The sequence below is a fragment of the Mycteria americana genome, chromosome 1 (genome assembly GCF_035582795.1).
Source record: "Mycteria americana isolate JAX WOST 10 ecotype Jacksonville Zoo and Gardens chromosome 1, USCA_MyAme_1.0, whole genome shotgun sequence".
Lineage (NCBI taxonomy): Eukaryota > Metazoa > Chordata > Aves > Ciconiiformes > Ciconiidae > Mycteria > Mycteria americana.
The window spans coordinates 1,907,557-1,922,783 of NC_134365.1; the positions used below are offsets into that span (position 1 = coordinate 1,907,557).

Here is a 15,227-nt window from a genome sequence, read left to right on the forward strand (position 1 = left end):
GAGACCAGCTCTTCCAAAGCATGAACTGTGGCACCTAAGGACAGCAGTGTCTTTCCCAAGTGTGGAGTTGGTCTTTCTCTGTTGCTAGATGGCTACGAGCTCGACTGCCAGGAATATTCCCCTGCCCCTATCTCGCTGTGAAGGAAACTATGACAAGATCAATGATCACTAGGACAGCCAGCAGCACTTCACGCCACGGAGAAGCACGGGCTTGCAGGACAAGCGCCAGCAGCACGCTTTGCTTTCCCACTTTCAGATCAGGATGGGTACCACACACCGCTGTTCCCTTACCGATCCTGAAGTTCGTTCTCTGGTAATCGCCACTGAGACACGGTACTTTCACAAAGTCATCTGCAATCAGCACCGTATCAAACTCCAGGCCTTTGGCTTGGTGGACAGTACCTATTAAGTAATCTGTAACCAGTGCATATGGGGAACAAGAAAGAAAAAAAGATGAGTTGTGGCAGTAATAATGGTATTTTTAATTTCATAAAGCGCTGAGTCAAATGAAATTATTTCATTCTGCATTCGTTTCACTTCTCCTCAAATATAAATCAGAAGCAAAGCACCTCTATCGGGAATCTAGACTGCTGAAGACAACTTCCCTGCCAAGGAACATGCCTGGTAGTCAGCAGCCTGAGCCCCAGCCCCAACTCCCAAACAGGAATGCTCTTTATTTGGTGAATTTTTTACTTGATTGTTTTGTCCCCTCCCCAAATTTTAGTCGGCAAGTGGCAGGGCAACTACAACAGGAATCCCAAAAAGCAAGATAAAGTCCTAGGGCTTTCCAGCTGCAGAAAATAGTATGTCCAAAAGTTTATTTGCCTCTAGCAAAGTCACATTAAGCAATCCTTTGGTGGCAGATTCATTGCCCTGAACTCCACCTGGAGTCCCAGATGTACCCCAAAAGCTGCTGTTCAACTTCCTTTCTCCCTAAAAGACTGACTTGATCCAAATGCAGCTTTTTTGCAGAATGAGGTGGATTCAGCGCAGAAGCTGGATTGAAAAAAAGACCTGAATTTGATCCTCTATCAAAGGCACAGCTTGGTTTTACCTGCCATGGCTTCTTGTGACACGTGGCTGCTCTCAATCTTCTGCACCAGCTCAGGGATCCGCTCTTTGTATTTGTCCACTATCGCGATCTTCACTTCCAGCTCTTTGTCATCAATGTGCTCTGCATATTCCTTTAAACCGAAGAAGCCCTCAGTTTCTTCCCATTTTTTGATAAAGGAGTCATTTATAACAAGGTTTACTGAAAAGAAAGAGGCGGACGACACGAGTTTATTTGATAGACACACATAATGGCATTTTTTAATTCTAATCAGATTTCACAGTAAGTATTAGGGAAGGCAAGTGTGGGGCAGCGGATGGACCACTGCTGTGGGATGCAAGGGACGTACTCCTCGCTCTGCGATGGGTGGTTTTCGCTCAGGATTTTCTCTTTACTGATGCAAAACACCGTCAAAGCTTGATGCTCTCATCAGAGTGGGTAGTTTCACAAAGCAGCATCACTTTGAGATCCAGAGCTGGCGTACTATGAAGGGTATGGAAGTTTATGGAGCTCAGGAGAGAGCAGCTGGCAAACGTTCACTGGGCTCACTCATTTCTACACCACGTGTCCTAGAAAGCCTGCACAACCTTCCTTCCCAGAGATATTTGGAAATTGAAGGGAAAAGACTCTGAGCAGTCTCTGAAAAGACTCTAACGTGACTTCAGAGTGGCTGGAGAAGGGGCTCAGGGCAGAGACACCCCCAGGGCCCTTCCAACCTGCATTATTCTCTCTTTTTACCCAGATGGCAAGGAGTTTTCCTGGTAGCTCACCTTCCAAAGAACCATTAACGATACCCACACGATCAATCACTCGTGGCAGTTCAGCAAGTCCTGTGTTTGTCTCTGTGCCCCATATATAACAATACTTGCCTACTGCTGCCAGGAGATTTTAAATGAATGATTTATTTCCTAAATGATATCCACCAGTGAAAAGAAAGCATGCGATAGAGGATTCAACACACCAGGTTTAAAAACAAAACAAAACAGGAAAAGCCTAAGAAAAATGAAAAATTCAATCAAATCAGCAAACATAGGGGAAAAAATCCCAATCTATGAGCTTACTGGGCTCTTGCACTCAAGACAAGGCGTCGCAGTGGGAAGCTGGGGAGGGCTGCATGACACAGGCCTCACAATTTTGGCATTTCTGGTATTAACACCGGCCACTCAAGCAGCCAAAATAGCACAGCCCGTGACATTAGCATTGAGAAGTCAGTTTTCAACAGGAAAACTTCATGAGGAAACGTAAAATACATCACCAAGAAGCCTGCTACTTTCCATCACTGCAGCAAAACCTAAAAAATTCATGCTGCTATAGGGAGGATCACAGGCAGAAAGAAGGGTAAGGACATACTCACATTTTTTCCGTTCATCTGCGGGTTGACTGAGCTTCCAAATATCATAAATTCTGCTCAGGCCAAAACGGGCAAGCCCCTAAAAGAGACAACAATTAATCTTAATATACAGGAGCAAAGGTGCTCCTAGAGCACCTTTGAGTTTCTAGATAAGCTAGCAGGGCCCAGTGGTTATTGGTGTTAAGAGAGAAGGGAAAAAGGGAAATGTGCTGAAGATGCAGAAGGAAGCTGCTTTCCTGAAATCCCTGGGGCTGTAGCATAATCAAAGGCAGCCGAAAAAACAATAATCCAGCCTGCTCTGCGGACAGACAGACAGCGAGAAGAGAACAGGACACTGATTGGCATTATAACAGAGATACTGCCGAATTTTATACTCAAAATCGTTTCAAAGAAAAAAAACATTTTCTGTAATGTTTTCCCATTCACTAACAAGAAAAGTTTTGGTCATTTTAGCTTCCAATAGCTGCATATTGCTTTGTTGAAACGAACTTTAAAAGTTTGTTGTGCCATAAATGACGCTGGCCTATTGACTTCACGCTGTTGCACGGCCAGCTCCAGGCACGACTGCATCCTCTTTCCTGAAGCAATGGGCCACTGCAATGAAGATAAACTTGCTAAATTGATTGTAAATGTTTCAGTTTCAATGTGAACTGAAATAAAAGGCTTTGCTTTGACAATTTTTACTTTTAGAAAGTATTTTTCTTCCTTACTTCCCGATTCAGTTTGTTTTGTTCCGTCAAAAGAAGCATCAGTTTGAATTTAGACATTCCAAACAGCAAAGGCAGAGGAGGATTTTGGTACTAGGTAGACAATTCGAACATTCATTCCATTGTAATATGCAGTTTCCCAGTGCAAAAAAGAAATTAAAACATCAGTCTAAAATTCAAAAGACCAGGCTCTTCCTCAAACACATTCAGCACTAGGACAACTGTTCATGTGCTTCTACGTTGCTGGGTGCAGAACAAGATCTCAAATTAAATCATAGGTATTGATGATTCAGAGTTTGAAGACTAATGATTCCTCTGAGGCTTTTGAAATGTGAAGCCTTATTAAAACCTCCCTGCAATTCCAGCATGTGAATTTCTGCAGATGTGCATACACGCACACTCTCCTCCTTCAGACACACAGGTGCTTTTTGCAGATGAAAATTCAGTGCAAACCTCAGAACTGTTGCTCCCTCAAGGAGTTAACATTCAACATTGCTGAAAATCCCAATTTCTCTCACCAACAATGCTGGTGAATCAACTTTCCCTGGCTTTCCTGGGTGTATGGAGATGGGGAACAGACCATCACAGGACTGGAAATTAGGAATGAGCACAGCACGGCCCTCTGTGGCATTTACAAGCCCAAAGATCACCTTCACCTTCAACCATTGTCTTCGTCTCTCAAGAGAGCTTGAAAAATGTTTATTCTCTCAGGGCACAGCCAACTGCCTTTCATTGCTTTTTACACTCAGCCTGGAGTTACAGCTGATTTGTGTCTCCCTAATGCAGGAACACTGTGCCACTGCCAGCAGCCAAAGGCAGTCGGCAGCACTCCATCTAATGCAAATACTTGCAGCGACTTGTTACAGCCATATATCACTCTGCCCCTGCCCCAGCCCCATCCAGCAGACTGGAGCTGCTGCCGTCTCCTCTGAGCCTGATGAAAAAAGGGACAGATAAGCCTAAAAAGGGAGCCTCGCCTGCACAGATTTGAGGAACAACCGCTCCAAATAACCCTTCCCCAGACACGACAGATTGCTGCTTTCGCCTTCAATATCGGTTTTAAACCTGGGTGCTACAGAGGACAGCAGATCAGCCACACCTATTTCAAGACACACGTAGGTGTCGCTGCTACAAGTGCTAACAGGCTTGGGGACTTGAGGTTGGGATGTGAAAGACGCACCGGTAATTTCCTCTTACCCCAATCACGTGTATTTTAATTGGTCTCTCTCTTCCAGTAAGTTTTACAGCGTCCTCGAACACGTTAAAATTGCTTCGTGATAAGACTGTTATCTTCCCTTCCATGTTGCCTCTCACACCACCTACACAAAGAAATTCCCAGTTAGCCAGGGTGGTTAGAAAGCAGGTATCTAAAAACCAAAGATCTTCATAAATCAGGATTAATCCTGAGACACTTTATTATGCGGTAGCTCTATGAATCCCAGTCACTGCACAGAGCTGCCGGAGCTGAGTGGTGCACCGAGACGACTTACCCTTTTGGTTTCCACCCACTAATGTCTTATTCCTGATCCTCTTGCAGACATCCAGAATGGTTGCTCCAATGTAAGCTATTTCAGGACCAAATCTGAAACTCTATGTGGAAAAATGAAGAAAACAGCAGGAAAAGAAGAGGAACTTGTTAGAACCTACACAAGTACTACTATATATGGAACTATACAATTCCCACCAACCTTCTGGACAACCTTTCTCTTAGAAAAAGCACCCAAATCCCCCCAAACTATTCCTAGAAACCCTGGTCACTCTTACACCCAAGGCGATAGGAACTGTGCTGTGAGATGGGACTATCATACAGGGCAAAACGTGGTTTCCAGCCTCTCCACCCCAACCGCTGCCACTGCCAAGACTCTTCCCCAGTAAGTTAATGCGACGTGGCACATCTGTCCTGCAGCAGGGCAGGGGCTAGAGGTGGTGGGAAAGCAGCCAGGTCCCTCACTTGGCTGGGCTGCTGGAGAGGTGACGGACCGGAGCAGCAGAGCAGGGCTGGGGATCCTTACGGCTTCCTAACCTGTAGATCTAGGGCCAACAGTCAAAGCGTCACGAGGTCAAAACCCTAATCAAATTTCACTAACCCCATGATTAAAAAACACCAGTGCCTGGCTGAGCGCACCACCTCCACTAGCAAAGAGAAGTGGAAAATCTTGTTACCCAAAAAACTCCACGAGAGATGCAAGGCTGGTCCCGAGGCTGTCAGAAGATGTGCCACTGCAGATAAATGCAGTCCCCATTCCTATGTGCCTGTCCCTGGCTCCTGCCCCTTGGCAAGGCTGCCAGGGTGCAAGGGGAAAAGGCAGCTCAGATAGATGGGCGTTCTGGTGGCTGTTCTGGCTTAGGAGCTGGTTCCATGACAGCTTGTATTGCTGGTTTAAGCCGATTCATTCTGCAAGGATTCCCAAAGGGATAGTTCCTCCCTTATATTAGCTGTGAGAATTGCCTAGCCATGTGGCTAATCAGGCCAAAAAATTAATCAGGGTGAGCTTTCAGTTGGCATAACAGCAGGTTAGGTAATCCAGCCTGGAGACACAAGCATCACTTGTGCTGAAAGAAGGCGGGAGCTCTCTTCCAGGGCAAACTCGGATCAGCTGCAGCTGCTCATGAAAATTACGCCCTCGGCAGACAAACAGGGCAGGAGATATCATGGACAAAGGAGCACTGGTGGGACAGAGGTGACAATGCTTGAGTTTGTACAGAGGCAGAAAAAAATGATCGTGTGTACGGTCAGCAAATATGTCCTCCTTAATCAATGTGGTTTTATTTCAAGAAGGTCACTGCCAGAACAAAATTCACCTCCTAGCGTCTAACTCCTTCATCCCTCTGCATGGGACCCAGGGTCGTAACTGACTGGCAATATGAGCAAGGAGGATATCTGCCCCTGCCCACTCAGCTGGAGCTGAAAACTAACCCAGAAAAGAGGGGATCTCCTTGAAATAAGCCATATACTAAGGTTTCTACCCCAGTACCTATTTTTCAAGCCACACGGCTTTCCTAGTGATGGGTTCACTCCACTAAGAGGCACAAAGGAGCTCTGCAGTGCAGAGCGTGAACAGCAAAGCATGCCACTAATCCAGGCAATGCAAACACTCCACAGTGACAAACTCAAAGAGTTTGGCTGTTAGATGCCTTCTGAAGAAGGACATGAAACGTTTGCCACTGCATTAGGGATCTGTCCAGGGAAGGACAGCAGCAGACCCTCATCTTACCTGGGTGAGGTAGTAGACGTGGGTGTGAGGCACTGTGTAGAGGGTATTGACAGCGCCTCGGAAGGTATAGATCTGCTGGTGAGGGTCTCCTACGAGGATGATGCCGCATGTCTGTGACAGCACAATATCCACGATGGCTGCAGGAAAACATCGGAGCATTAAGGGGGAGCCTGCTCATAAACCAAGAGTGAACTGTACAATATTCTCTTGCCTGTACAGAGGCAAGATCTCTTGCCTGATGACTCACAGCATTTAAGAAGGGGTCAACCAAGCTGCAGGAGACAAGTTGGGGAGAAGCAAAGGGAAGCGCGCAGCTGACTGGGAGCTCTACAAACATCCTCCCACTATTTCAGTCTGATGGTATTTTTTCCTGGACTGCAGCTGCACAGTGTCTTAATCCAACACGTGTGAGCCCAGCACAAATCCACCACCCATCCCCAGTGACCCGGACGCGCTGCACGTGTGCACACTGACTCAGTGCACACCGCAGAAAGCCTTTTGGTCCACTTTGAGCCAGCCTGTCCAAGGCTCCAGTTATACTGGCAGAATCACAGAATCGTATAGGTTGGAAAAGACCTTTAAGATCATCGAGTCCAACCGTAAACCTAACACTGCCAAGCCCACCACTACACCATGTCCCTGAGCACCTCATCCAAACATCCTTTAAATACCTCCAGGGATGGGGACTCCACCACTTCCCTGGGCAGCCTGTTCCAATGCTTGACCACCCTTTCAGTGAAGTAAAATTTCCTAATATCCAGTCTAACCCTCCCCTGGCGCAACTTGAGGCCATTTCCTCTTGTCCTATCACTTGTTACCTGGGAGAAGAGACCGACCCCCACCTCTCTACAACCTCCTTTCAGGCAGTTGTAGAGAGCGATGAGGTCTCCCCTCAGCCTCCTTTTCTCCAGGCTGAACAACCCCAGGTCCCTCAGCCGCTCCCCATCAGCCTTGTGCTCCAGACCCTTCCCCAGCTTCGTTGCCCTTCTCTGGACACGCTCCAGCCCCTCAATGTCTCTCTTGGAGTGGGGGGCCCAAAACTGAACACAGGATTCGAGGTGCGGCCTCACCAGTGCCGAGTACAGGGGCACGATCACTTCCCTAGTCCTGCTGGCCACACTGTTTCTAATACAAGCCAGGATGCCATTGGCTTTCTTGGCCACCTGGGCACACTGCTGGCTCATATTTAGGCGCTGTCAACCAACACCCCCAGGTCCTTTTCCACCAGGCAGCTTTCCAGCCACTCTTCCCCAAGCCTGCAGCGTTGCATGGGGTTGCTGTGACCCAAGTGCAGGACCTTGCACTTGGCCTTGTTGAACCTCATACAGTTGGCCTCGGCCCATCGATCCAGCCTGTCCAGGTCCCTCTGCAGAGCCTTCCTACCCTGCAGCAGATCAACACTCCCGCACAACTTGGTGTCATCTGCAAACTTACTGAGGGTGCACTCGATCCCTTCGTCCAGATCATTGATAAAGATATTAAACAGAACTGGCCCCAACACCGAGCCCTGGGGAACCCCGCTTGTGACCGGCCGCCAACTGGAGTAAACTCCATTCACCATCACTCTTTGGGCCCGGCCGTCCAGCCAGTTCTTTACCCAGCAAAGAGTACACCCGTCCAAGCCATGAGCAGCCAGTTTCTCCAGGAGAATGCTGTGGGAAACCGTGTCAAAGGCTTTACTGAAGTCTAGGTAGACAACATCCACAGCCTTTCCCTCATCCACTAGGCGGGTCACCTTGTCGTAGAAGGAGATCAGGTTGGTCAAGCAGGACCTGCCTTTCCTGAACCCATGCTGGCTGAGCTTGATCCCTTGGTTATTCAAGCGCTTGCATTGCACACAGCTGCAAAAGCACAGCCAAACTCCTGCAAGACCAGGTTTCCAGTGAGTACAGGTGGGAGATGGTCTGATGAAGCCTTTGAGCCGATTTAATATCCACTGAAAAGACCAGGCCTTCTTCTGCTCCTCAGCACACAGCTCGGTCCACTTAGATCTCTTTACAGAACCAATGTGACTTGCTTTGCAACAGAGAGCTACTCCCCATATCCCCAGCAAAGAAAGCCAGCAGCTTTCTGCTACATGACTCAAGAATCCCTGGGATGGTGCAAGGAATGGGCAAGACTTGCACCCAGTGCCGGGGTGGGATGGAGCAGCTCTGCTGTTCCGATAGCTGAACCATTTAATGTTGCCACTCTTGTAATAAACCACGTCCTCGGCTATGCTGGTATTCTGTTTTTCCCTGTTAGCAGCAAAGCAATAGCAAAAGGGTCTGGATGGCATGTCTGAATGCCCAAAGCAACGGAAAGCAACCCCTCAAGCTGATACACATGTACTCTTGGAGCATGCTTACAAGCTGCCTTACTGAATTTGCAAGGATCCGGGACCAAGCAATGGGTCAGTTATAATGTTACAGCTGAGGGGCAGAATTTTTTTTAATTGTGCTACTTCTCACACACCCCTGAGCACACAAACATCCTCTCTGTAAAGTGCTTAGGAAGGCTGCAGCTCTGTCTCTTGTCACCGCTCACCTGGAGTGCAGTCCTGAGCTTCATCAACGAAAATGGCATCATATCCTGAGAGCTGAGGCTTGCTGAGCTGCCAAAGTTTCAAATACCCTGAAAGAAAGAACAAGGCATGTCAGTGAGAGGGGAATTTTCTCATCATAAAACACCATGATCTTTAAAACAAGTCCATCAAAAAAAATGTTTCTGGTCCTACTTCTTCCTTGGAATTTTAATGGCATTTGGAGGGGTTGCAAAAAAATCTCTATTGCTCCCAGGTGTTGCTCTGTCTCCCTTGGCTGTATGAAGGATGAAAAAAACCCAACCCAAACCAACCTGGCTGCACTGGAGGAAGGCAGCTATGCTGATGACTCCAAAGCTCTTAATGCGCAAAGAAAATGCCAAGGAAGAAGGTTTTCCCCAGTACGAACCACCTCTGGCACTACCTGCACACATGCTAAGAAGCAAGAGGAAAAGACATGCCGGCAGCAGCAAGGAACAAACACCCGCTGTTCGCACTCTCCGCCCACCATCTCACCCATTATTTCTATGATTTTGCTGCCAATCACACACAGCTGAATAGTTCCACCATCTTCTGAGGCCAAACAGGCAAAATGAACAAACTTCCAGCTTTCAGGCCTGTTTTGAACTCCTGGTGAGCTAGTGGCAGAACAGGAATTTTATACGTTTTGATGCTCGTTCCTGGTGTACAGCCAGAAGTAAGAAGTATGAATCTGTTCAGTTTTCTACTACAGCTCTTTATCTGAAGGCTATTTGACATCTGTCCTCTCTTACCATCACAAGTTATCTTGTATTTCCTCTCTACATCTCCATCCAGCTTCTTCATGTTGTGCCATATCTCTTTTGCCTCTTCCACATTGATCTAGAAAGAGAAAACAGAAGGGTATGGATAGATCGCTTTGAGCAGAAAAACAGTCCAGGCACGGCAGATCTTGAAAAGCTTCTCTGAAGCCTTTCTCCTCCTGCTTCTCTTCTGTGTCACCACCAGTTAACTTCTTCTCCTCAACATAGTCTTTTCCAAATACAGCCCTCTGAAAAGAACATTTCTTTGGCCCAGCTATTAAGACAGGACAATACAAGACCCCCTAACTTCTGCACATTAACCCTTTGTGTTTATTTTGGCTTCTCTGGACAGCTTGCAAGGTGCTTAAAGGTATTTAATATTTTGAGGCTGTCAATTCATTCCCTGCCAGAAATAATGACTGCAAATTGGATTTCTGCTAGCTGGACTGTATCTGATTGGATGTGATCAATATGGAGCAGAAAGGCAAATTTTTCTCTACAACTCCAGCCCACGTTGTTTGCAATGTCAGTGCTGCCCTTTAAGTGTTGCCAAGATGTCTGTACTCTAAACGAGAATTCTGGGGTTTGGCTCAGCGTATCAAAATTACTACAAAAATGTTTATTGTCTTTACAGGCAATATCACAACGCTGTTCAGGCACTGATATAAATACATACAATCTCTTCTCTTTTCCTTGCAGGGAAGAAAAATCTGCACTGAGCAGAGACAGTGATATCTCTAGAAATCAGCTGTGCAAACAGGGAGAACAAACAGGCCCCAGTTCCTTTGGATTTGTCCCCAAAGGAAAAAAAATATTTTGACAGTCAGTTCTTACAGCTGAAGCGCAAATACCCGTGAACTATGAGAAATGTGGGATAACTACAGCACCTTCTAAACCCTGCAGCCCAAGTCTTGCTTCATCTCAGATACTCACTTTCTTTTCTGCTTGACTGACAAGTTTTCTCTCGCCATGAGTATTTTTGAACCAAACAGGAGTGTGCTCTTCACAGATCTCTTCATCTGAAGAGGCAAAAAAGTTTTCAAGGGTCTGCGAGACTGTTTTCCCTCTTATGAACAGAGATTGTCCCTTGTGGTTCTGGATAAGGGAACACATGGAGTAAACCGACATCTTGGAGAAGTTCAGCTTGCCTTTTTCTTTATAGCTGTGCCACAGATGACAAAAAATAAGAGAGACAAGTTGAAACACACATGAAAAGCCTACTGGAAAAGCAAGCTCACTTCTGCTTCTCTTGCACACTAACACCTGCAGAAGCTCTGTTTCATACACCCATTTTGAGCTAGTAATGGAATATCTTTAAAATCTGCACATATTTATCCTCGCTATATTCCTGGTGGAAGCACAAACTTGTTCATTTTATAGATTTTATAGATGAAAAGTTGAGTCAGAGAGATATTCCCATCATTCACCCCTGCAATTACAGGTAAGACGATTCCCCTCTTCTTCCATGTTGTGGCTCATTTTCCCTTCTGTCTCCAGTTTAGATGTGCCAACATAATTGGTGAATAGACTAGAATACAATAGACTATTTCAGTTGGAAGGGACCTACAGTGATCATCTAGTCCAACTGCCTGATCACTTCAGGGCTGACCAAACATTAAATCATTTTATTAAGGGCATTGTCCAAATGCCTCTTAAACACTGACAGGCTTGGGGCATCGACCACCTCTCTAGGAAGCCTGTTCCAGTGTGTGACCACCCTCTTGGTAAAGAAATGCTTCCTGATGTCCAGTCTAACCCTCCCCTGATGCAGCTTTGAATCATTCCCACGCGTCCCATCACTGGATCCCAGGGGGAAGAGATCAGCACCTCCCTCTCCACATCTGCTCGTCGGGAAGCTGTAGAGAGCAATGTCACCCCTCAGCCTCCTTTCCTCCAAACTAGACAAACCCAAAGTCCTTAGCCGCTCCTTGTAGGACATTCCTTCCAGCCCTTTCACCAGCTTTGTTGCCCTCCTCTGGACGCATTCAAGGACCTTAACATCCTTTTAAATTGTGGGGCCCAGAACTGCACACAGTACTCTAGCTGAGACCGCACCAACACTGAATACAGCGGAATAATCCCCTCTTTTAACCGGCTGCTCGTGCTGTGTTTGATGCACCCCGGGATGCAGTTTGCCCTCTCGGCTGCCAGGGCACACTGCTAACTCATACTGAGCCTGCTGTTGATCAGCACCCCCAGATCCCTTTCTGCTGGGCTGCTCTCCAGCCACTCATCTCCCAATTTATACTCATGCCTGGCCGTCACTCCATCCTAGGTGCAGGATTCAGCATGTGGACTTGTTAAATTTCATCCTATTAATCATTGCCCGATGCTCCAATCTATCTAGATCCCTCTGCAAGGCCTCTTGTCCCTCAAGAGAGTCAACAGCACTCTGGTGGTGGTGCCAGAAGCTGTATCATTAGAACAACTCAGGCTAAGAAAACCCCTCCTCTGCTAAAGAAAAGCAGCATTTACGAGTGGTTGTACCACTGATGTGTAAATGGGAAATGGGAAAAAGCCATTCTCAGTGGCTTTCTGTCTCCCTGGGAAATGCTCCTTGGCTACAAACACAGGCAAGATGAACAGCCCCCAAAACAGCAACGGGACTTATGTCAGCACAGTCTACGCCAGAACAAGGCAATGAGTCTGCTTCCCCAGGCTCACGTGGATGCTAAAATCACTGGCCCATCCAATCTGGAAGAATTTGGAAACCATAAATCACAGTCTGGCTTGAAGCAAGTGAAAGAAATAATTTCTCCCATTATTTTTGCTTCCTCAAGTCCTGGAGGCTTACTTCAAAACCAGACCTTTCCTGACGTGTCTTTATTCTGCTCCACTGGCCTTCAATGAAGTAATCTAAAATCCCCACTCACTGTTTGCCGACACTTCCAAATGCTAACGAATGGAAAGTCTTGCACGTAACGTTTCTGGGGAAGACACGTCTTCCCCTCTCTGCAACAGCTTTGTTAAATGTCACATAAAGGAAATTCAGATCAGCAAACTTCTCTGCATACTTGACCAAGGTTGAGGTCTTTCCTGTACCTGAAGAACAGAAGAAAGTAAACAAAAAGCATCCAGAGTCGAATGAATCCACACACATCGATGAAAGCATCCAGGTATGAATGAATCCACACACCTCTCATCAGCTTTACTTTCCCCCTCCTGCTGTCCTAATTGCACAGCAGGACTATTTGCAACTAATGGGAATTTATCCACTGACTCAACTGAAATCAGCAGAAGCTGTGGAGCAAAGCAGCTTTGAAAAATTAGAGCCTGCAGCCCAAAAGCCTATTTTAAAAAAAATAATTTTATCACCCAATATTCTGAGCATACATGAAGGTATTGGTTCTCTTGAAAGACAGCTTGGTAAATGAAATGTTAAAATTGCTCTTTTGAATGATTCATGAGCTCATTTCCTTGTAAGATCTCCCACTAACGCTGCTCTCCTTTACTCCAGTTTGCTGCAGGACAGCACTGTCCGCACCTCATGGCAAAGTTGCTTCACTCGTGGAGTACCAATCACAACAGAAACCTCAGACAAGAAGGGCTCTGCACATTTCCTTCTTTGCCCCTTTTCATATCCTCAGCAACGACACAGTGTCAGCAAACTTTGTCACCTTGCTGTTCACACTCCTCCCAGAGGACTCGTGAACGTTGGACAAAGCAGGTCCCAGCACAGATCTCTGCAAGAACCCAGTGGTTACCACTCCCCGTGCGAAAAACTGACCATCTGCTCCTACTTTTGCTTCCTAGCTTTTAACCAGCTATTCACCCATGAGGACCATCTTTTACCGTTTTACCTGGTACAGATATTGGTCTTGCTGGTAGATTGCTCCCACGTCTCCCTGCATAACTCCACTGCCACGGCAGCTTTCGCACTCAGCTACTAGTTCAGCCACTTCACCCTTGAGTTCCTTTACATCTTCTGCGTGATGCAGCCCAGATCATGAAACGAACAGTACCAATGCATATTTCACCTGCAACCTTTCCCCATGTGAATACGAGACAGACCCTCTGGTGGACCCCCTATAGAGAACAATCCTGAGACTGGTCCTTTCCAAGACCTTCTACAAGGAACTCAGATGCAGAAACACAGTTAGCTTTTCTGCCACCGCATCGTTCACTCTAAGGCATCCTTTACGCTGCAGTTAGCTAACAGATGCTTTGGCAAGCATTCTCATCCACATGTTTGAAGGAGGATTACGAGTCTTTTATGCTTTTTGCCAGAGGTTCCTCAAGCTCTTTTTCTGCCCTGCCTTGTTGCAGTTATGTGTAACCCATCAAGAGTTCATGAACATTCCCGGCTTTGTCATTTGGACACAGTGACTTTCTGCAGACGTAAGAAACCACCATTAGTGGTTTCTGTACCGTGGTGCTTAGCTGTACGTGTCCTTTTGCAAGCCTTTCGGGCAGACAGCACGCATTAGCTCTGAGCCCCCAGTGTGGTGTCTTTAAAAGAAACTCTCTGCAGATGAAGGTAGATGATTTACTTTTCCTTTTCTTTTTAAATAGGCTTCCTCAATTTTATGCAATTCCCTTTTTCAAAACAGCGCACAAGTGCAGAAGATTCCTTGGCTCGCGTTGCTTTTACAGAGATGCTAAATCTAAACAAGTACGAGCGGCTCCGTCTAGTGGACTGTGGACAATAACACTGCGAAAGGGGTTCAGCATGCGACTAAGCACCACACAGAGTGTTGCTTCTCCTCTCCTGGGTTCCCTGACAAGCTGCTCTGGGCAGTCATCGACAGCGCCCAAACACTCGGTTTCAGTATCATGTCCGAATATGACATTTACCCAGCCTGCATAGGAGTAACCATCACCACGCTTCCCATTCCTGTTTCTCTGCAAAAGCTTGCTTTGATTTTTTGTATTGATTAAAAGTAAGGTTGATCCCCTTGGCATCCACACAGTTCCTTGGACAGAAGAAGCAGGGAGGGAATGCAGGAGCAGAATTAGAGGTTATGCATTTATTCTTACAACATAATTTTTGGCTCTTACCTGCAAATGCCATAATTTTCACTATTTGACCGTGCTCAATTTTGTGATTTAAAATCCTTTGCTGTTCATGGGTCAGTTTTACTTCAGGCCAGCTACTAAAATCAGAAAAAAACAGAGCAAAAGGAATTAAGAAAATAAATCCTCCCACATAAAACAAACAAATTGACTAACAGCAGAAGGAAAACAATGAATGATTTATCCCATCCCACAGTCAGGAAGGTGGCACTGGAGCAACTTAGTTATTGTGCAAATGAGAAAAGCATGGAATAAGAAAAGATTGAAGATAGCAAAAAATAAAAATTAAACCTTGGGGAAGGTTACATAGGAAAAGATCTTCTCAAGGGCCCTAAGCCATGCTTTAAAAATGAATTTGGCACCCTGGCTCCTTAGGCTTATTGAAAACAAACAGTGACTTGGGTTTGGGGTGTTTTGCTGCTTTTGAGAGCATGTACCTTAAATTACTCTCCGATTTCTCAGCATGTAGGACAGATCAATTATCCCTGCCTCTCAGGGGAGCTGAGAGCTTTGATTAACATTAAGAAAGGCATTCAGCGCTTCCGGCTGGAGTGCAATTGTTTTATTCATAAAGGTCTGAAACCTGT

General features: G+C 46.2%; 1 protein-coding gene across 4 annotated transcripts in view; it reads right to left on the reverse strand.

Moving 5' to 3' along the window:
- The window catches only part of FBH1 (F-box DNA helicase 1), a 30,642-nt gene that overhangs the window by 2,616 nt on the left and 12,799 nt on the right, over window positions 1-15,227 (reverse strand). For 3 of the 4 annotated variants that reach the window (XM_075513438.1, XM_075513270.1, XM_075513192.1), the window contains 11 exons: window positions 14,626-14,720; window positions 12,501-12,669; window positions 10,561-10,789; window positions 9,619-9,706; window positions 8,851-8,937; window positions 6,325-6,461; window positions 4,600-4,699; window positions 4,307-4,428; window positions 2,406-2,481; window positions 1,055-1,252; window positions 292-414 (listed from right to left, as the gene is read on the reverse strand). In XM_075513438.1, the coding sequence (XP_075369553.1) occupies window positions 292-414; window positions 1,055-1,252; window positions 2,406-2,481; window positions 4,307-4,428; window positions 4,600-4,699; window positions 6,325-6,461; window positions 8,851-8,937; window positions 9,619-9,706; window positions 10,561-10,789; window positions 12,501-12,669; window positions 14,626-14,720 (1,424 nt within the window). The remainder of the gene's footprint in view (window positions 1-291; window positions 415-1,054; window positions 1,253-2,405; window positions 2,482-4,306; window positions 4,429-4,599; window positions 4,700-6,324; window positions 6,462-8,850; window positions 8,938-9,618; window positions 9,707-10,560; window positions 10,790-12,500; window positions 12,670-14,625; window positions 14,721-15,227) is intronic. The other variant, XM_075513350.1, reaches the window with a different exon arrangement.